The sequence below is a fragment of the Copadichromis virginalis genome, linkage group LG18 (genome assembly GCF_057382275.1).
Source record: "Copadichromis virginalis isolate Kocher_CV1m ecotype Utaka linkage group LG18, C_Virginalis_male_GT1.1, whole genome shotgun sequence".
NCBI lineage: Eukaryota > Metazoa > Chordata > Actinopteri > Cichliformes > Cichlidae > Copadichromis > Copadichromis virginalis.
In genome coordinates, this window is record NC_140635.1 from 4,369,325 (window position 1) to 4,391,209 (window position 21,885).

At 37.9% G+C, this 21,885-nt stretch overlaps 1 protein-coding gene and 1 long non-coding RNA gene across 2 annotated transcripts in view; both read right to left on the bottom strand.

The window, feature by feature from the left end:
• ranbp9 (RAN binding protein 9) overlaps nucleotides 1–19,806 on the bottom strand; it is a 30,617-nt gene extending 10,811 nt beyond the window's left edge. Inside the window, exons 1-6 of the mRNA XM_085437942.1 lie at nucleotides 19,144–19,806; nucleotides 15,642–15,753; nucleotides 12,349–12,401; nucleotides 7,618–7,785; nucleotides 6,329–6,351; nucleotides 2,662–2,846 (exon numbers count right to left, since the gene is read on the bottom strand). Coding sequence (XP_085294068.1) covers nucleotides 2,662–2,846; nucleotides 6,329–6,351; nucleotides 7,618–7,785; nucleotides 12,349–12,401; nucleotides 15,642–15,753; nucleotides 19,144–19,360 — 758 coding nt within the window. The 5' untranslated portion in view covers nucleotides 19,361–19,806. The remainder of the gene's footprint in view (nucleotides 1–2,661; nucleotides 2,847–6,328; nucleotides 6,352–7,617; nucleotides 7,786–12,348; nucleotides 12,402–15,641; nucleotides 15,754–19,143) is intronic.
• Nucleotides 9,734–12,333, bottom strand: LOC146686989 (uncharacterized). Its single transcript, XR_014916275.1, has 2 exons — nucleotides 10,626–12,333; nucleotides 9,734–10,516 (listed from the first exon to the last, which is right to left on the bottom strand). It is a non-coding gene; the product is annotated as an uncharacterized LOC146686989 (long non-coding RNA).
• Nucleotides 19,807–21,885: the final 2,079 nt, after the last annotated feature.

Here is a 21,885-nt window from a genome sequence, read left to right on the forward strand (position 1 = left end):
TGTGTAGCTTTCTCTGATCCGTTCTTTCTATTATGTCACAATTTTGCTCACCAAGTTAATAACTCAGCCTAGGAAATAAAATGATCCTTTTGTGGTATAGTCACAATCAGTCACAATCCCTCACTGCGCAGGAAAACTGTGGGCTGTGGGCACACCATTGTGGTAAGGGTGAGGGGAGGGTGTCAAGTTAAAACAGGAAGTCTGTCTGTACACCGTGCCTCGCAAATGAAAGTCAGTTCATATTTCTTTTCTTTTCACTTCCGAGTGTGTTCAGCTGTTGGCCTTTCCGCTTTCTTCATCTGATCACTCTTTACTTCTCTAATGTCCACAAACCTGAAAGACTAACTTGAAATTACAAACACTTAAGTCTTATTAGCCAGAATGACCCTTTAAAGGTAACCCGCGGGGGACATCCTTATGTGCTCATCTGAGGCACAGAAGCCACGCTCAGCTACTGCTCAAATTCTGTTTATCCAGGGCAGACAATAGAAAGTTTCCAGGTGCTACCGCAAGGACCAGGATAATATACATAAGGATTATTTTGAAATGTGAATAATGCAAAGCTACTCTGGCAGAGTTCAAGAATAAAAATATGCAGATGAATATGAGCATGGTATGTTTTTTGAGTGTATGTGTCTGACTTTTCATTAATCAAATTAGAGGCACGGCTAAACCCAAACACCCCATTACTATGTCGATGACGAGTTCCCTCAGTGCAGCAGAGCTAAACCAAACTTCATGCTTCAGGCCGTTATATGACGAGATAATGCCACTCTCACCGGCTGATCATCATGCTACCATTGTTCCACAGAGACAATACACTGCACTGGTGTAAGATCAGAAACTTCTTGGTTCTATTCCTGCCTGTGAGGTGACATCTGGATAAAGGCAATAAGTCCCTTTATTCACTCCCACCCCCAACTCCAATCCCCATCAAATGGAGTTTAAATCCATTCAGGACAAGTAATCATAGCAACAGAGAGCTAATCCTGCCAGGCCACAGCTTGAAGGGAAACCAAGCCCTGCATCTTTCCCTTCTGAATCACAGCTCCAGCTCTTCGGTGAGGAACAATCCATCTGGGCCTTGATGCTCTTCATGTTAGTAGTAGTCCTGTCACCTACAGCATCCTTCTAAGACTTTTTCATTTAGCCAATACAAGATGAACACTGTTCAGTCTACAATAACTGATCAAAAGCTCTGGATCCAACATGAATGTAAATTTCTGGTCAGCTGTCTCCTGTTCATGTAAGCATGAATTAGTAAATGATTGTACTGCTAAAACAGTCAGATAACAAGCCTGAGTGTGTGTCTGTGTGACATGAACACCGTGTGAGACCTACTGCAGTCACCATAACTCTGTCAGTAGATAAGCAGTTAACTGCGACTATACAACTTGTAAAACACACACTTTCACACCCATTTGAACCAAGAGGAACTTTATACTTAGAACAAGTAATTCATGCACCCACACCAACATCGCTAGCTGAACAGGAAAACAGAAGTAAGAGTTGTTTTATGTTACAACATTTATTTATTTATTAACTTTATCTGTGAAACAACAGTGTGTAACAGTGTGTGTTTAAGTGCATAAAAATAGCCAGTACTTAGACCCTGCAAAGGCGTTAACTTAGGAGAAGCAGGCAGCTGGTTTTATGCAGAAGAATACCTTGAGGTCACAAAGTCAAGTACTCCCTTTTCCTCCATCTGGTCAATATGCCGCTGGTACTACTGAAACAACCAGCACTTTCAACCATTTATGGTCTAGTTAAAATCCAATCAGCTGTGAAATGTGGAGTAATGATGGTAATAACTCTCCGTGTGGTTTTCCATGTCTGCTACAACTAGCTCTGCCACATTACATCAAGCAGTTAAGCAGAAGTGAGAGTTAAAGTGCCAAATATGATGTCAAATCTGTACATAAATGTACTTAACCATGAAAGTCCTTTAATCCACACATTCATAAGCATGTATGGATTTTAATAAGCAAACCAGTAAGATTGTGCTAAACAAAATGGTCTTTATTTCAGTGGGCTATAAAATCATCACTTGTATCAGATATTAAATTTGTTGATTAAGACTTGCTATTCTGTATCCTGATAAAATTGTTAAATTTGCAGATAAAATTTGAGATTTGACAATCGTGTACAACAAAGAAACTGAACATTATAACACTGTTCCTCATGAGCCTTAAATAGGTCAGGTTAGGAGCCACGTGGTGGTAACATCACATGGATAAAGCTTTGGTATAGGAAACATATCCACAGATTAACTTTTCACTTCTCCTACTTGTACTTAAACTTCTGAAATCATAATAGGGACATCTATTTGGAGACCATCTGGCTGAAAAAATACAAAATACAAAATACAAAAATAAAATAAAAAACAGCTTTTTAAAAATGGACATATCAAAATCTTTCATTTCCTGCAAAGTTCGTTTTCCACAATTTTCGCAGCTATTTTTTTTTCCTGAGGGAAGCAGACTGAAGTCAATTTCTAGGTTATTCTTAACCTAAGAAGTCATCCTCGTGGCACCTTATCACTGGGCAGACATAAGTGAACAAAGCATGGCAAGTCTAATATTCCACAGTTAAAAAAAAAATAAAATAAATGTACTTAGCTTAAACTACATGCAAATAATTTGAGCCTTCTAACTCTCTTACTTCTGGATCATGGACTGCCACTCGCCCTCGCGCTCTCCGATGGGGAAGCGGTCAATCTGGGCCTGAATTTTTGTCCTCCATTCTCTCATGTAGTCTTCAATGTCAAACACGAATGGGTGCTGCCCGAAGTTTGCATCCACCACCTCCCCTGGAGTCTGAAGGCCCACGGTCGGGTACAAGTTGGGCTGCAGCAGGGAGCGATAAAGAGAGGTAAGAGTGATAGAGGAAACGGAGTCTGGAATGCAATCTGGACAATTAATCAAAACAGGAAGAAACAATGAAGGGTAAAAACAGGAAAACGGAAAATCTCAGGAAATAAGCTTTTGTCTGCAATTACGCCTTAAAATGTGATTTTAGTAGCTGACAAAGCTCATATGTGGTAGGATGCTGACAGTGCATCTTCTGAACAGAGAGCTCAGCCTGTTTTCACAGCGTCGTTTAAAAAAAAAAAAAAAGGGGGGGGGGGGGGGGGCCTTATCGCACTCACTGACCATAATATGACTATCAGCTGATTGCTGAACTGACTTCATCAGAATTGATGACACTTCCAAATACTTGACTTTTGATTAATTTTGCTTTATAGACAGAACTAAAAAAATGTTGTCAGTCAACAACCCAGCAAAGATCTTTTTGATTATTGTGCATTTCACTTCATTTTATGATTTTTTTTTTTTAATTTTAGTTTGTCCTCCAATACATTACTAGTACTTCATAGTCCTGTTTATCGACTCTGTCCCACGTACTGCACTCAGCCTAGAGCAAATTCATTTCAACTGAAGACATAAATAATAAAGGAATACTGGTGGGTACTCTTTGTCTTACAATTTGAAGCATATTGAACTGTGAAGGGGAACAATTAATATGATTTAATTATAATATAACTGGGTTCGGTCATTGAAAGGTTGCTGTGTTTATTTTCTGCCGATCATCTTTGACTGCTGTTCAATACTCATTTGATGCTATGGAGCATATCTTATGGCAACATCTACCAATATACTACCCAAACTAAACAGCAGTTCTCATTTTATTTTTCAACTTATTCCTGTTGTTACCTGTAACTTCATTAAAAACCTCATTTGTTTTTCAGACCAAGGAAACAGCAATCCCACGTGCTAACAGTGCAGCTCCCTAATACACAGTTTTGGAAAACTACTGATGTTAAACAAGGAGGACTCTACACTCCAACACGACATAATCCAAATTGTTGTATGATTTCTGATTATGATTTAATGAGCAACAGCACTATACATGAGTACTGGTGAATAAAAAGTAGAAAGTACGGGAGCACTGAAAGCAATGAAGCTCAATTACTACAGCCAAAGCCTTTCCAGAAACAAGTCTCACTCAGCTGGCATTTTAAAATGTCTCTGGGCACTTATTTTGAAGCAGCACCAGAGTTAAATTTCACTTATCACACAGCCATAAAAACTGCAAGTACAGAATCTGTGATAAAAAGCCACTGAAAGGTTTGCTGACTTTGCAACAAAGACTGTTTTAAAAAGTTTTTTTTTTTGTTTTTTGTTTTTTTTTAAAATATAAATCCCTGATTTGACAGACAGTAATCAGACAGAGCTAAATGAAAAACACTTAAGATTTGCATATCTGGATGTATTGTTCTACTATTCTACCAATCACCAGAGCTCTGGTTTAATCAGAGGCAGTGGTGACTGGTGGAAAGGCACATTCACCGTGTTGTGTTTGGATGGCTGCAAGTGTCCTTAAAATAAATTAATACCGAAATACCAAAATGTAAAAAAAAAGAAAGACAAACAACAAAAACTTTACAAAACACTAAACTTTTTTAGAGTTAGATTTAGGCTAGGAGTTGGGAATAACACCGCTGATAACAGCCCACATAAGAACAGCAGTACAAAGCTGTGTGTGTCTCTCACAGTTGTCTTTGTCATGGTTCAATAACCAGAAAGGTCAGCTGCGTCGAGGTGACGCACTTCACTGCACAGCTCTGGAGGAACATGAATGTCTGGCTCACATCCAAGTCTGTTTGGCTGCTCAATGGATTATTGTTTTAGCTAAGACTCTTATTTTTCTTCTTCAATAACAGCCGGCACCCGTTTTCATTTGCTACCAACCAAGCAACAAGTGTCTCCCTAAACATCCCAACTTTGGTAACGTATGCATGAATCCCACTGGAATCAAGACCCAGTGGGTGTGGGAGTCGTTCACATAACGAAGAATAGGAGCTGACTGTGTCGCCTTGTTAAGAAACAAAGGAGTACTCAAAACTCTGGTTCCATTTGAAAAAGTAGGCCATTATTCTCAAGTCTAGCTCCATACTGTTGGACGTTCTTGGTGCAGCTCCTTAGGCAAAACAAACAAAACAAAAGCAACAAAACATTTTAGCTCCTCCCCCTTTGGGGCAAACCATTTGTGGTTCGCTGCTGCTTACAAACGGAAGTTTTAAACAGCAGGAGGTTGGGGCTTCTGTGCTCACAGCTGTGTGCCTGAGATAGCAATATTACAGTTATCTCCTCTGTCTGACACAATACACAGCAAATAGTAGAAAAAAAACAAAAACAAACCCCCTTTAAAACAAAAAAGAAGCATGAGCATTTGGCTCATACACTGTAAATAGTTTTTAAACTTTCAAGCTGTTTTCCCCACTAAATGAAAGTGGAAAATGTGTCAACATGACTCTGATGGAAGATCTGGATCAAACAGCAAGTTTACAGCAGCTTAAAAGAAACATTTTTTTATTTTTTTTATTTTTATAAATACTTTCTTCAGACATTTATTAAGCAGCTACTTTGAAGCATTATCAAATTAACTGTCACCAGGAGTGAACTCTGTGAGGGAAAAAAAACCCAAAAACAAACAAACAATAAACACAGCTTATAAAGTTTGCTGACTTTGTTTTTAAAAGCTTCTTTCTACTTTGAGAGACGTCCCTGAGATTTAAATTTAGGAGTCTTCCATTTAATTTTATTGGTCCAACCAATAAAATAATTAGATAATGAAATCAGTGCCACATAAGAAGCATTTTATACACAGTAAAGATATTCCTGCTAATATCAATTTATATAATTTTTTAAAAACTGTGCTTTGTTTTGCCGTTTTTCAATTTTTCTACGTTCTACTTTTCTCCCCCACATTTCAAGGCCTACAACCTGCACTAGATGCTTTACTAATGTAACTCTGTTCATCCATTTGTGGAAAAAAAAATGAAACCATAGTACAAAAAGTGTTATATAAAGCAGTTTACTGTGTCAAACACCTGACAACTTTGAGTTAAAGCCTCCTAATAAATGTGAACCTCTGAACTTCATAACGTAAATACAGAAAGTACACTTCATTTGCTTTAAACACATAATAAATTCTTAATAGAGAACACTCGAGTGTCTGTTTATGGTTGGATAAAGCCAAAGAAACTTTAGCCAAAGGTTACACAGACACCACAATCACTACAGATGTGACAGAAGAAGAAAGGCCTTCCAGTTTGACAGTGTTTGAGAAAAGCTGACGGTGTGTTCGGAGCTCCCGAGTTTTCCAGCCTCTAATCCATTTTGCATGATTAAACATTTTGACTGCAGTGGACATTCTGCAGGAAATGACACATTTAATTTCCATAAATAGCATCATCTCCTACAGCTGTGCTAATTATGGAAAAGATTACTTTACAACAAAGAGTGAAGAAAATCTCAGTACTTACTGGTAGGTCTGTGAAGGCAATACCTGCAGAGGAAGAGAGAAACAGTCAGCATGAAGAACAAGAGTACTTTCCATTTCTGCACACAGCGTGAGGCCACAGTTCGTGTGTTTACATGTGCTGAGGTAATCTGGTTACGGTCATCTTGCTGCAGTTCATAAATGTCACATAAGCGAGAAAGACCGTCTCCCCAACAGATTTAACTGTGAACCCGGTCTTCTAATCATGAAGGAAATTATCACTAAAGCATTATCTAAAAAATACAAATTTGATGTAATTTTTAAATTATACAAAGTATTGCAAAGCCTTCACATTAAAAGCTTTTTGACAGATTTGCTGGATGCTTATATTATGAAGAACATACATACATATAAATATATGTTTACATTGCTTTTACTATCGAGCTTTGTAACATTTCTTTGCTGTGCAGTAAAGTGGAAAAAATAATTTAAAACAAAAAAAGAGCAAAAAACATCAGAGACATTTAATTAACAAAGAATGATTATTTAAAACAACAACAACAACAACAACAACAAGACAATTCATAGAAACATGCAAAACTTAAAAAAAAAAAAAAGCAATATATCACAAGCTGGACTTGCTGCAGTGGCCTCTTGTTTTGTGTTTGGCTCAGTAACAACTTCTGTGAAACTATTACAGCCGTGTTTGTAAAATGAGCTTACATCATGGCAAAGTTTCTCCTCAGAAAATATTAAATTTTCCAATCCCTTTGTGAGAAATAAATAACTACACAAATGTAATCAAAGTTCCTTTGGAAGTCTCCAACTACAAAGCTTTGGTGAGCGGGGTATAAAAGGGACATAAGTGAGCCAATCCTCCATCTACCGCAGCTTCTGGTCAGAGTAACCATCCAGCTTACAGTAGCGCGACAGGACAGAAGCAAGACTACTTTCAAAAGCTGCAGTTCAAGGTGCTGCAGGCTGAGATCCTTTTGGGGAAGGAGGGGAATAATATTACAGTCCAACAAAAACCTGGCCAGTGAGCCAGCCATTAGGGGAAAGATAAGACAGGAAGAGCTGGAGCTAACTGGTTAGCAGCAATTGAACTTTCAAAACACAAGTGGGCAAGCAGTGGGAAAAATATAGTGGACAAGCGCGATTGCCAACTATTTATTTAAAAAAAACAAAACTGTTACTCATCTCTCTCTTATTGAGAGAAATGCCATCTCTGTTTAAACATTGATAAAAAATATATTGGAAACACTGCAGTCCTTCTGCAACTTAATACACAGACCACTGCATGGCAGCATTATTGGGTATTATTTTCTGTACCTAGGCTGTGGCCATTCTTTGTGTAGAAGCAGGTGTTGTTGATGAGGTTAACACAGCAGCCAATCACATCGCCTGTTGTAAACGTGGGTCCATAAGGTTGCCCGGTGCCAGACGAGCAGAAGGAGTGGCCGTCATCTCCATGGTAACCATAAGAGTGCTTGTCCCAACCTGTAGCGATGCAAATGAAAAGTGTGAGAACATGAGGTGAAAAAGTGTTAAAACGCAGCAATTGTTTGAATCTCAGACTCAACACAGAAACACAAAGACAAACACGGACAGACACACACAGCCCATAGGAGGGCTGAATGATAATGGTCAGTCTCACAATATGAATATTCCTACAAACCCACATTAAAAGGTACAGTGCTGTAAAATAATGATATACTTTGCAGCTGATTATTCACACAGAGAAACTTCTTATGGTTGAACACAGTTGTGGGTTAGTTATAGGCAAAGCCTATACACAACTTTACACACACCTCCTCACATGTTGTAGCTTTTACCTGTCACCAAGGGCCAGCGTTACAAACAGTGAGCTCCTCCTACATGTGCTACACGTCAGTATTTATTTACTTATTTATTTGTTTTTAGAAAACCTAAAGCAATACGTCAGTTTAAATTACTCAGCTCTAGGGTCAGAAGTACAATGTGGCCCCTATAAGTATTGTAAATATGACTGAACTAGAAGCATACTGGCACTGATGACACGGGAGATCAAAAAACACAACATAATGTTTTCAAAATTTGTTTTGTGACAAATCACACCAAAAGCTACGCTACTGAGGAGGACAACAGTGCTGTGAGCAGGCCGCCAAAATGGTTCGAACGCAGTGTGATTAAACCGGAGAGGCAGCGTCAAAACCTTTATGAAGTAATCTTGCCACTCAGCAGCAATCTTAAAATCCCTCTGGGAACATATTTACGAAGTGTTATTTAAATTACACTTCAATATTAATGGTCACACGTGTAGAATCATCAGTAAAGTCTGATTTAAATACATGCCCTAAAATATGGTCATAAAAGGATTTTCATCTTTGCTTTGGCAGCGTTCTCCCAGATTTCAAGTGGGATTCTCTGAGTGCTGACTCTTTTCTTTTTTAATCTAATTATTAGATTTCCTCAAATAAGACATGAAATAAAAGCTGTCAAACAACAAAATAGCTGGACCAAGCTGTTTCGTATCTGCTGAAAGTTAAACCCAACTCTAACATTTGTGAGTATTTACAGACATTTCCCTATCACCAAACTTTATTAGGCCAGAAATTCGCATGTTAAGTCTAAAAATAGACATGTGACGTCATAATTCCAACGCTTCAGTAAACGCTGGTGTAATATCATGACCTGGATCAAGAATCACACAGTGCTGAGAGCAGTAGAGCTGAAATATCCTCACTTAAAACAGAAAAAAGGCAGATGTATGTGTCCACACCTTCACCCACAGCCCTGTACCGTGAGCCAGCAAGCACAAACCTGCAAGATTCAATGCCTTGCTCAAGGACACTATGAGAACTGAACCTGGGGAATCGGTATTCTCAATCAGTGGAACAGCTTGCTGTTGCTTTCATGCTGACTGCAGAAAGACATAGCTCATTCAGTTTCTTCCAGAAAACTGGATGTACTCCCAGAATTGGGAGATTTTTGTGTGGCATTTTTAACCTTCAATTCTTTGTTTTGTTTAACCTTCTGCAGACTGCAGGCCATTTTTGATGTGATGCCCCTTATTTCACTGAAAATAAATATTTTTTTGTATTGAGCATAAAATGGAAGAAAGAAAATTACTGATGAGCAAAGGTTTAATGTGAACAGAATACCTGTGTGTATTAAAACCTGGAGTACTCTGTGTTTGCACAGTACTTGTTTCTCAGGGAGACTTAAGGGGATGCAGCCTTTGCTGCAGCACATAGGACTTTGGGGCTGTTTTAACATTAGAAACCATGTGGCAGGATCCAGTGAGTTACTGTCGAGCAGCAGGATTAATCCTGCCGTTTCCACAGTCATCACTGCAGGACAGTACTCAACTCAGCAGCACTCTGGCATCAGTTCTTCACAATAGTTGGGTTGCGGTCACGTGGTTCTGATGACGTGCGGAGGCAGCGCGATTTTTGAGTGGAGGGCGGAAGTAAACATGGAGGACACTGTGGAGAGTCAGGAGAGCAGCTATTGTGCAACTTTAGACCCCGTTTCTCGGGAGAGATATAAACAGATAGTTAAAAAATATATTGGACGTGATCCGTATTCTTTGAAAATGTCCGAATACACCACAGAAGTAAAGGATTTGCCTACTATCGAGGCTGTGGATATCACCAACTACTTGGTCCTCCAGACTTCTTACTACACTAGGCAGCAAATGAAAGCTTTCAAGAGTCTGGAGGCGTACAATGTTTTTGTCAGCGGGTGGGTCCACAACCTTGGAACAAAACGTCTCCGTGATGGATACAGTTTGGTGTTTGCAAGGGTGAGTGTTTGTTCTTATATTGCTTTATCTTAAACATGCTAACAGTTAGCGGTAGCGGCTTTAACGTCAACAAACATGCCACATCCTTAGGACTTCGTTAGAGTGACAGTTGTTTGTTTCAAGGTAAACCATTCTCAGCGGTCTAACGAGACACCTCTGAAGACTTGGGTAATTGCAAAGGAGGATGGAGAAGTGATTGCAGCTCATTGCAATTGTATGGCAGGGTTAGTAGCCTGTTCTCCACTGTCACTAGGCTCAAATCCGGGCTCTCAGCCGTCTGTTGCATATCCAAAATCGCCTCTGCACATCGATGCTGTTCTGCCTTAAGCTTCATTCTTTTCTCTCGTTTGAGAACTGATTCCGATCTGGGTTTTCGTTCGTAGCCGAGATTGACCGTCGGAGCCCAGTCCTCCGACTCTTCGTCATCCAAAGCACTTGGGCAGCCTATAGTCCCAATCAAGTCAATATTAGACTACTAACTTAAAAGCACTAAGTAAACGAGAATTTAACGACAACCTAATGCTAATAAGTTCGTTTGCAAACATAACATTACCTCTGACGAAGTGGTCGCTGCAGACACGGGCATTGGCAGACTCTGCTCCTCCCGACTGTAAACGTAAATTTAAAATCCATTTTTTCCTACGTTTTTCGGTTAGAATTTTCCATTTTTCTCCTCTTCGTTGGGCTATTTTTGGTACCCTAAAATACCGTTTATCAGTTTCTCTGGTCGACCTACTGGAGCATCCGTAAACACAACAGGACATAGGCATTTTGCGTACTGTCTGTCTGTGATTTTGCGCTTATCTTTTTCACTTCCGACCGCCAGTCAAATTTCGCGCTTTACGTCGACGTCACGTCTACGTCAAATGAAACCTAGCTATTACTGAGTTTTCATTAGCATCTATCCATCAGCTGAGACTGTGCGGTTGGCACTAGGCCTGCTGTTATCTTTGTGTGAAGAGACTGGAGCTCCTGGGTGGGTCCAGCTTTCAAACTGGTGGTGGGGTATCTGGGGTCCTGTTTGGCCTGATAACCTCAGGGGAGCGTAGGGTTGACGTCTGCAGCGTCCAATTAATGATGATATTCATGACATTTTATTGTACCATCAACATTCACTACCTCATGTGTTGGTTTCTGACTTCACTAAAACATTGAAGCAGCTCAAAAAAAATCCAAAACAACAACTTTATTACACCTAATTGCACAAGTGTTTAAAAAAAAGTTCTTGTTCCAACAATCATGGATACGAGTTAATGATTGAGTGCATACACTGAGAATGCTTTTAAGCACAACACTTGTGTAATCAACAGACAACGAAAAAAAAAAATACTGGAAGGGAGCATGACAAAGGTCAAACATCACCTTAGGATATACTGATTACACAGTGATAATCTTAAACTTTCCACCCACCAGAGGCCTGTGCTTCGCAGAAAACTGTGAGGTTAGCGAGGGGGGGGGGCAACATGTCCTCCACAGCCTCACAGGAAAAATATATTTATATGAATAAATAATTACAAATATAAAATAAAAATTTCAGCTACTGATCGTGTTTATTCATAGGCTGGTGTTTATGTTGGTAATATCTGCTTTTGTATAATTTATGAGCTTTTAAATAATTAGTTAACAGACTTATTTCTTATGACATCCTTTTTGGCAGTTTCATCAAAGTTAAGATGCTTTAGGCCACTATGAGCAAACTAACGAGAAATCTTCATTTAGCCACTTTCGATATGCCGACACAACACCTTGGCCTGAACTATACATAAAAGCTCAGTAGAGTATTCATCCTTGCTCCTCACTCAAGAGCTACACAACACATTACTGAGATCTCTGGATATAAACCCTTTGGCTTGTCCTGACAGGTATCAATTCTCAACATATGAACTTAGCTTCAATTTTTCCATGCTGGTTGCAACCAATTTCAATTTTATTTCATTTTTCTATAAGCCTTTGTATAGCAACATAATCCTAAAACAGGTTGACTAAAACGTTAAAGCCTTGTTGACCTTATAGAAGATTTCCCAGTAAGCCTACGTAAGGATCTGAATTGTGTTTTTTATATTACTTGTTTTTCTTTTTTCTTTTTTTTCTCAAACTAACAACCACAATGAACAGACTCAGTCACGGCTCCAACCAGTTTATCCAAATCTAATCTCTAGTAGTTATGTTCAGACAAGATGACACCCACAGAAATCCCAGACATATCTAGTGTAGAATATAACAGATAAAGACACCAAAAGACAGCAGCAACAAATGCACAAAATATGTCAACTTACCAGGGAGTCTGTTCATGTTTACACCCTGAGCTGAGAGGCCGATACCCATGTACCTGTAGGACAGACAGGCGAGAGTTAAGCTGTGCGTTTATGCAGAAAGAGACTGAAGAAGCCATTTTACACATGTAAGCTGAAGTCAATCATACCACAGACAGACATGGCTCATGTCAAGCTACATTCAACACGGTAAACACCAATTTCTCACATACGTAATCTCTTCAAAATGGTGTATGTCTAATTAGGTTAATGTCATTTATTTTTTAATAATTTAAGTTCATGACAAGGGCTACCATAACATTGTTCAATGAGGGCAAAAGCTAACATTAATGTGGTTATTGATGAGTAACAGAAATTATTACAATTCAATGTCATGGGATTGTAAATGTAGTCACCAGATCTGAAGTTAAAAAAAAAAAAAAAAGAAAAAAAAAAAAAAACATAGAGCATTTCATTTAGTAATGAAGAGAATGAAGCTGCCACTGATTTATATATCAAGTTTTTTCATTGCATGGCTGATCTATGCAAAAATTGCAAACCCCTACAAATTTGGCATCCTCAAAAAAGGCTATAAACAAAGGAATATTCAACACACACAATGTAATGAAGTTGTTTTTTTTAATATACACATTTTGTTAACTTAATTGAACATATTATAATTTTGTTTCCCCCAAAAAGATCTACCTTTGTGGTATGAACACCCCCCCCCTCCCCCCCTCCATTGGCTCATTCTGAGCCAAGAAAACAGATTAGATGTATTTTTCTGGCACATTTAAAGCAATCATTTACCAAATCCTATTTCTTATATTTGAATTCAAAAATTATTACTTGAAATAATGAAAACAGCAGAATAATCACAAGTTAGTAGAGATGCATGCATTTCTCTCTGATTGTAGTGCTGGAGTGACAGAGTAATTGAGATGTAAAGCAAAGCTGCTAGTCCAACTATGTTCTAAAAACCACTTCTGAAAATGTTTTAAACATTTGAACTTCTGAAACACATATTTATCCTTGTGTGTTCCAAACACCATTATAGAAATTCAGTTAAATGTGAACACTTTTTTACTTATCTGGGGTCAAGCATGACCAACTGGTTACAAACAACCAGGGAATGCCTGATGTCTTACGAATGAACCTGAGGCACTTTGAAGATTTTAATCATGTTCATTATTTTGCGGTCTTCTCGTACGAATTTCTAAAATCCTTTTTGATGTAAAGGACATGTGGTACCTAAACATGATGATGTGTGACTTTTAAGATAATGGATATCCAAAGAATTCATTACAGTTTACAGGCTGGAGTCTTGAACAGTTAGAAAATAATTTCCTAAATATTTTTTATGAAATTATTTAGGAAGTTTTACAAAGACGCTCCCAAACATGGCCATTTAGACCCTTTAAGAATTTTAGGCATGACCCAAAGGAGAATAAAAGGAGAATAAAAATGAATTTAACTGGAGGACATAATTTAAATCATTTCTGATTGAACACAAAACAAAGTAAGAGGAAAAAAAAAAAATCAGGACTTTCTAGAGAAGAGAAACTGAACTGCTTTATCTCAACCTCCCACTCTCATAGGACCAAACAACAATTACACTCCACAAGGCAAAACGCTGCAGGATTATGGCTCATGTAAACCCAGATTAGACTTGTCACTTATTTGGACTTTATGCTTTCAGCAACTATTCACTTTGTAAAAAAACAACAACAAAAGGTTTATCATTCCCAATGAGAAGTTCATCAGTCATGATAAATGAGTGTCACAGGCATGACTGAGGGAAAACCAAAAACCAACCACAAAACAGAAAAAGCTGTTCTTTCATTTTCTCAACCTCACATGCCTTAGCATACTCTCCAACAAAGAAACACTCTCTGAACCAAGAACTGAAAACATTCCTGACTTGCATTGCAATTGCACACACCTGCAACTATATATATATTTTTAGTATTTCTTTTAGCACTATTTATATTATTATATTACTATTTATTACTTTATTGTTAGGGCTGTTTTTGTTGTGCATCTGCACCTTATTGTTGTCAATGTCTACGCATGGGACAGTGTGAAACGTAATTTCAATTCCTTTGTATGGCAAGTACATTTGAAGAAATTGACAAATAAAAGTATTCTATTCTATTCTATTCTATTCATTGCTGCATGAGCATTAGTGCACAGCACAAGGGCACTACAAGTTTAATGCCAACATCCTTAAATAAGCACGTCAAGGTGGTGACATTGAGCAGTCCTGGATTATTACTCAAACGTGCAGTTTGCCATTTACATACTGATACATGAACACACCAGCATGCACAGCTGGTAGAGCCAATTTCATTCCTATGACTGTTTGGGGGTTTTTTTTCCCCCCAGTGTTCAACTATTTACCCTCTCACCTTGGTCACCTAGTCTCGAACTTATTGCTACATTTACCGATTCCTTTGAGCTGTTCTGCAACTTTAACCATCCAACACCAGGCAAACGGAATAAAGGTTGGATGTACCAACTGTGGGTCCCACACTGGTTTGTGAACGCCTGGTATGAATACTTTGTTTTCACATTTTTGCCGACACCAACTTAGAAAATGTCCCTTTGTGACCACAAGGGTTGCCCCCTGGTGGCCATTAAAAAGAAAGCAGCTTTAAGGCACTTTGACTGGTTTCATTTTCTAGGACCGCAGCGCTGTGCCCATCTTTTATACAGTCTATATGACAACAATATTTGTCACCATGGACTGCATCCTACTTGTAGATGAACAGTTGCCACTACTTCCTCGTGAACACAGCATCTTTCTCTCCTGCTGCAGACATGACTCTCTCTTCGTTTGCTCTGTTCAGAGAAGAGTGAGGAGCAGCATCTGACAATGAGCTGCTTGTGCATTGCTGTAATGAGAGTAGCTTTGCTGAATGGGGCAAAATTGCACTTATTTTTTGGAAGACATTGCAGGCTCTTAATCAGTTTTATATTCAGGCTTGCTATTAAATGTTTTACTCTAAAAGAAGTTTGATCAAATTGGAGGTAATTTTATTGGTTATTATTTGATACACTGAGTGGGCCAGCACACCTAAGAACAAGTTTGTCTCTTCATGGTCCCTCTGCTTATTGCTTTTGTCTAGTTTCAAACAAAAATAACCACAAATATTTTTTTGCATTCTTTTTTTTGCAGTGTTGCAGGTTGCTAGTTTCAAATTTTTTCGACAGTTTACCTAACCAGCTTATGAACCACTCACTGTCATCTATGAGCCCAAACTATTAACACTGCTGAAAGTAATGTGTATGTCTGGAATGTTTAGGGCTGCTCTTACCCATCTCTGCCTTTACTGATGATCTTCACCTCAAAGTAGTAGACCCCGCAGGCAGCTGGGATAGGGTGGGTGGCCCGCACTGATGCAGCATCTTTGGGTGTTTTTCCATGACCTTTAGGTTGCGGTAAAACACAGAAGTGCGCAGTTAGTACAAATGACTATAGTTCATGAGATACATGTGCTGAGTGCCAAGACGCAGAGGCTTCTCTGCAGTTACTCTGGCTAAGGACCAAATACCACTTTAATTTAAAGCCCAGTTTACGATGTATGTAGGGTTTTTTGCCATGAGAAGCTGTGTAAGGGATTAAATCGCAAAGGCTAGCAATCATTAAGTCGGATCAAAACGTTTGAGAAGCACAAAACTCACCTCACTAGCAGATTTACCCACCAATGAAAAAAAAAAAACAACAACAATTTATATATATATATATATATATATATATATATATATATATATATATATATATATATATATATATATATATATATATATATATATATATATATATATATATATATATATACACACACACACACACACATACATATATATATATATATATATACACATACATATATACACACACACACACACACATATATACTGAGAAAATAATGTCAGAGTTACTTTGAGATTGGACCAGAAGAGAGCTAAGGACTCTGCAGAGACACTACACTATAAAAAATTTTACAACCCAAGTTTGGATCTATAAATAAAACCAGCCACAAGGAAAATACTGGATGTCCCACTATTTGTCGAGGTGCATATTTTACTTGTAAGTACTGCATAATTTACTTTCCATGGTTACATACTTTCCACATTCAATGGTCTGCCATTACGAATATGTGGATGAACATACTATAAAACATATATAGGTTTGTATCACTATGGCTGAACAATACAGAAATATTATGCTGATATACCAGGTGACATTTTTATAAACACACCTGAGCAAAAGATGTGTCGTTGGTGAGAAGATTGTCACTCCAAACGTCTTAAATCTGAGCGGCTCATAATCTCAGTCTTTAAGGTTAACATGAAGCCACAGTGTAGAGCTATTAACAGCACCATGACGGTTATAAATCACATGTTTACACTGCTGTATGTTACTCAGTAACTGTTTAGTTATTACAATAGATAGTCAAATAAACTGGTTTTATTAATAAGGTTCTAAATATCATTAGAGAGGGAAATTCTCAGTATGCTGCCAACAGAATATCTGACAATATCCAATACATTTACTTAATGGCTGGTTCTTTATATGTAGGATATAAACAATAAACAGCAGCATCATTTGACCTGACTGCCTTCATGTAAAAACAACATACATTTGTAAATGTATGTCTAGACCATAATACAGGCCCTGAGTTTACAGTACAATTTGTCATAATTTAAAGATTTCTTTAAATGCTTTTGTATGTCTTAATAAAGACACTTGGTTACTTATCACAGTTAATTATTTTCTTTCAAATACCCCAGAACCACATTCAAATATAAGGAAATATATACTAGATGTAGATCAAGTGAAGTAAACACCTCACCTCCATTTTACAAATTTTCTACTGGCAATATGGCTCCCAGATTGAAAGAGCAACAGGAAAACACGATCATTAAAATTTTACATGAAACATTAATTTATTAGTCAACTCAATCATTTAATCTTTATAATTATATAAAGTTTAAAGATGATCAGCTTACAAGAACACTTCTGAACCCAGAATTAACAGTGGTTTCCATTTTTGGCAAACACAAGTCTTGAACGTATTCATCTGTAACCAAAATAGCTAAACCATTAGAGTCGGGTAAATGAACCGATCAATAAATTAATCAGTACTGACTAAAAACAAAGACCATGTTAATTATTAAGTGAGATTACAAATAACCTGTATTAATATTATCATTATCATTAATTACAGACATTATTACAGAGCGGTTAATTGGTAACACAGTGTCTACAGAATAATAACTTTTCTTGTGTAGATTTTCTACTGTTCTTTTAAGTATTGTCTGTTATACAAACTTCTGCACAGTAAAGCTGTTTAAAACAGTCTTTGGGTGTGAGGTGTACAAATGTGAATTATATCACTGAGTAACACCAATGCTATTCTCTCTTGCTCTGATGACATTTTTCTGTTATTACTGTATTAACATATGAAACATTATTTTCTCAAATATAGAATTAATGCTTTTGTCCATAAAATGTCAGATAAATGTAATCTTCCAAAACGAAATCTTAACCCACCAAAGAATTATTCATTTTCTAGCCAACTATACCACTAAATATTAGCATTTAACCATGTGAAATGTGAATATGTTTAATTAAAAAAAATTTTTTACATAACTGACATGTCAGTTTGTAAAGTATTTGCTATTTTACATTACAATGTATTTTACATTTCTGGTAGGCCTTGGGACACAGCTGACATTTAGTTTCAGTAGAACTCACAGAACAATCTTTTCAGAGGGTTTTATATGAGAATTTATATTTGGAATTGGAACCAAAACCCATCTAACTAAACTCAAAGGGTTTCCATTTACAACTATGGCATTCTGTTAAAACATGGTTAATCACAGAAGGCCTGAATTTTAGAGCTTAACACTGCTGTTAGAATAAACTGTTCAGTAAGTGGAGAATTGCTCCCTGGAGGTCAGTACATGTAAAAGTTTTACAGTGTTTGAATGTTAAAGTTGCAGCTGCTGTAAGAAATTCAGGTGGATTTGTTGCACAAAGGCAGAACATTCTAGTTGCAACAAGGAAGCGTGTGTGCAGAGGGCCAGACAGACACAGAATAGCAGTACACACCCAGGAAGCAGTTGCACCTTTTTAAAAAAAAACAAAAAAACAACAACAACAACACACTAGCCTTTTCTTGTAGGCCTGCACCAGAAAAAAAAAAAGAAAAGAAAGAGAAAAAGCCCTCTAGATAGAAACTAGTCCAACTATCTCTGCATATCGTATCAACACTAGCCACTTCACTGGAAGCCTAGCAGAGCCTCTGACCGGGATAATCACGATATTTGACACAGCATTTCCTGACAATTAATAATAAATAAAATAATGTTACATTAGCCTAACAGAGGGTTGTCAAGCTCTGGTTCATTTTGGATAACACTGAACGTTGTAATTTTGGCACCCAAACCATCAGATGTAATTTGGCTAAGGATGTTTTTTAAAAATATATATTTCACAAGAGAGTTGGCCAGGTTGTCTGTCGTGAAAGCTTCCCGGTGACTATAAATGGAGCTGACGAGCTGTCTCACAAGGTAGCAGGAAAGCTAACAAGCTAGTAGGTCAATTTTGGCTGTGGCTACACCTCGCCAGCTGGTCGGGTTGCAAGATGTCCTCTGTCTTGTTGTTGGTGAAGCTGCTAGCTTAGCAGACTTTGTTTTTAGCCTCAACGGCAGTTGGCTTTGATCCGCTAACCGTCAAGCTAAGCTAACATGTCGTTAGCATTTGGTAACACAAGTACAAAAATTCCCGATTAAGGGTTTCTGTCATACCTTTATAGTGTACACGGAGGTTGTTCTGAGACAGTCCGATGTAGCTGAACTTGTCCTTCGGGCTCCAGGATCGGGGAAGTGGAGTCTCGTTTTCGTTAACGGCCGGATAGAGCCGTCGGAGCCGTTGATTGAGCTCCTTTTCCTGCTCGTTCAGAGCCGAGTCTCCGTGGACAACTACCGACATCAGAAACCCACCGCCGGATGACTGTCCAGACATGGCTACGACACGAGTTTTAGTAAACTGGCTTGTCAGCAACAAGCCAGAGCCACTTGTGTCCGTCAGTGTCAAGTTTTAAAGGGGAGTTAGCAAAGCTAGCAAGCTAGGAGGCTAAGCTAATTGGCTTCGCTGGTTGTTGCAGAGGCAGCCAGAGCTGGTTAGCCGAGCAGCTAACCTGGCTAACGCGTTTAGCTTGGCCAGCAAAGGCGAAGCGATCGCTGAAAATGACTCAGGTTGACATTAGGTCTGACTAAAACACAAATAGAAACAAGAGGATGAGACTGCCCCACGGGATCTGAGCAAAGAAGTAAAAAAAAAAAAAAAACAGGGAGCTAGTCGGTGCTGGGGGCAAAGTAACTACTAACGTTAGCCTAGACGGATCGACAAAGTATGATGAGCTCGGCTAGCCTCGATCTTTTGTTTGTTGTCGGAGCATTATCCGCTGATCTGATTGGCTGAAAACAGCTCCACTCACTTCCTATGGGAATGTGAAGAAAATACACAGAATGAGCTAAAAACTATCTTACAGTAGATTACAAGGTTAACACTGTCAGCAAGTCTTCATGATTATTGTCATCATCATTGTTTTCAGTTTTTAAGCTCTATCATTATTATTACATTTTAATTATTGATGTTTATAAACTAGATTTACACTTAATTATATGTCTTTCTTTTTAATATCCTATAACAGTGTAAGGTGAAAAATCTATATGGTCTTATTTGTGGAAGTTTTTTTTTTCTTTTATCTACCACTTACTAACTTAACCATATCCACTACTTTGGGTATAAGCCAGAATACCCAGAGAGAACCCACAAAGACACAGGGAGAACATGCAGGAGAACATACATAGAACATACAGGAGAGGCAGGAAAGGCTGGATTTGAACACAAGGTGCAGGTGCTAACCACCCTTTGAAGGCATCACTTATTTCGGTTTTAATAATATAAACAAGCATACAAGCAGCTTTTGGCAACCAAATGAAGGAAGAACTCTTGTTTAACAAAAAAGAGACTTCAAGCCAGGCTTGGGGAAGGGCAGCTATCTGTGGTGATCAAGTAGGGGGACTGATGGAAAGGAAATCCAGAAAAGAGGAGCATGGAGAGATCATAAGTGACAAAAAAAGCTACTTTCAGCTGCACCATATTCAAAAGTGGTCACCATGGCCAATTGCACTGCATGATTGATTGGGCCATGGTGGCTACCAAATACCCAGAACACCAAAGGGGGGTCTTGTCAGGACTCCTGGTTCAGTTCACCTTGCATTTCCTCATGGAATCAAACCAGGTATCTTACACTTGTTTGTCAAACATGTACACCACTCCACTACGGAACCACATGAATAAAAAACCCCAGTCCTCCAGAAACCCTACTCTATAACATTAGAAGCATTTCTCTCACTTGAAGGATTTTCAGAGAGCTTATAGAGAAGCTTGATAATAATTAATTACAGTAGTTCAGTGTGTAAGTAACATATCTATAGATGTGCCTTCTTCTAGTTTATTAACAGTGTACTGCACATTAATTGCATTTTTATTTTTGCCTGCAGTCTCACACATGTTGACAGCCAGGGGGTTATTGGTGCTAATCTTATTTAATTTGCCAATTTTTTAAATATTAATTGACATCTAATTACTACATCATATCAATGACTGTTTGCTTCATTAAAATACATTTATTTGTTTATATAGATTTTTTGTACTGTGAACGAGACTGAACCCGTATTACTTTATAAAAGATGTTTTATTAAATACTTGTTAACATGAAGAAGTTTATTAAATCAAATTGCTCTTATGTTCAGTTTACATCTCTGTATTTCTATTTTTGCTAGACTGTAAACAGTGATGCCCCGGTGATACATATTGGTAGCCTCACTGGGCAGAAGTTAAACATAATTACAGCACATGTAACTTGCACACAGTAACTGAATGCAACATGTAGTCGATTGCACAGGTAATAAAAGTGGAGTAAAGGTTGATACTAATGATTCTACGTTTAGGGTATAAACAAAAAGTTCAAAATCTTGATTAAGGTCGGAGTGAGTTGCATTTTTTACCAAATCCCTTTCACCAACCCCGGCCTCCACTAGGTACAAGTGTCTTTTCCTTCTCTGAAAAAATATTAGCACTTTCTTCAGAGTTTACTGTGCTTCATGTAGTAACTAACTGTTAAATAAACACGAATTTAATGTGCAATGTGTACTATGAATTTATCAGGTAAATTTAAAGACGACCTCTTACCATTTGCGTTGCTATTTTGCAGTGTTTTCCTGTTGTGAGAAAATGTTATGGGCTAATCAGGGAGGTGGTTGGAATGGATGGTGGCTGTACAAATACAGGCCGAGACAGTGAGGGGTAATTATGTAGCCGATGTTTAAGGAAAGGTGGTTTTTAAATTTAGTGTTAATAAAGTTGTATCTTATGATTAATGTGGACTTTTTATGTAATAATTTTTCCCTAAACTTGTATTTTTTAAAGGGCCTATAAACATTACAGTACATAGTATTTAGCATCAGAGTTTTGAACTT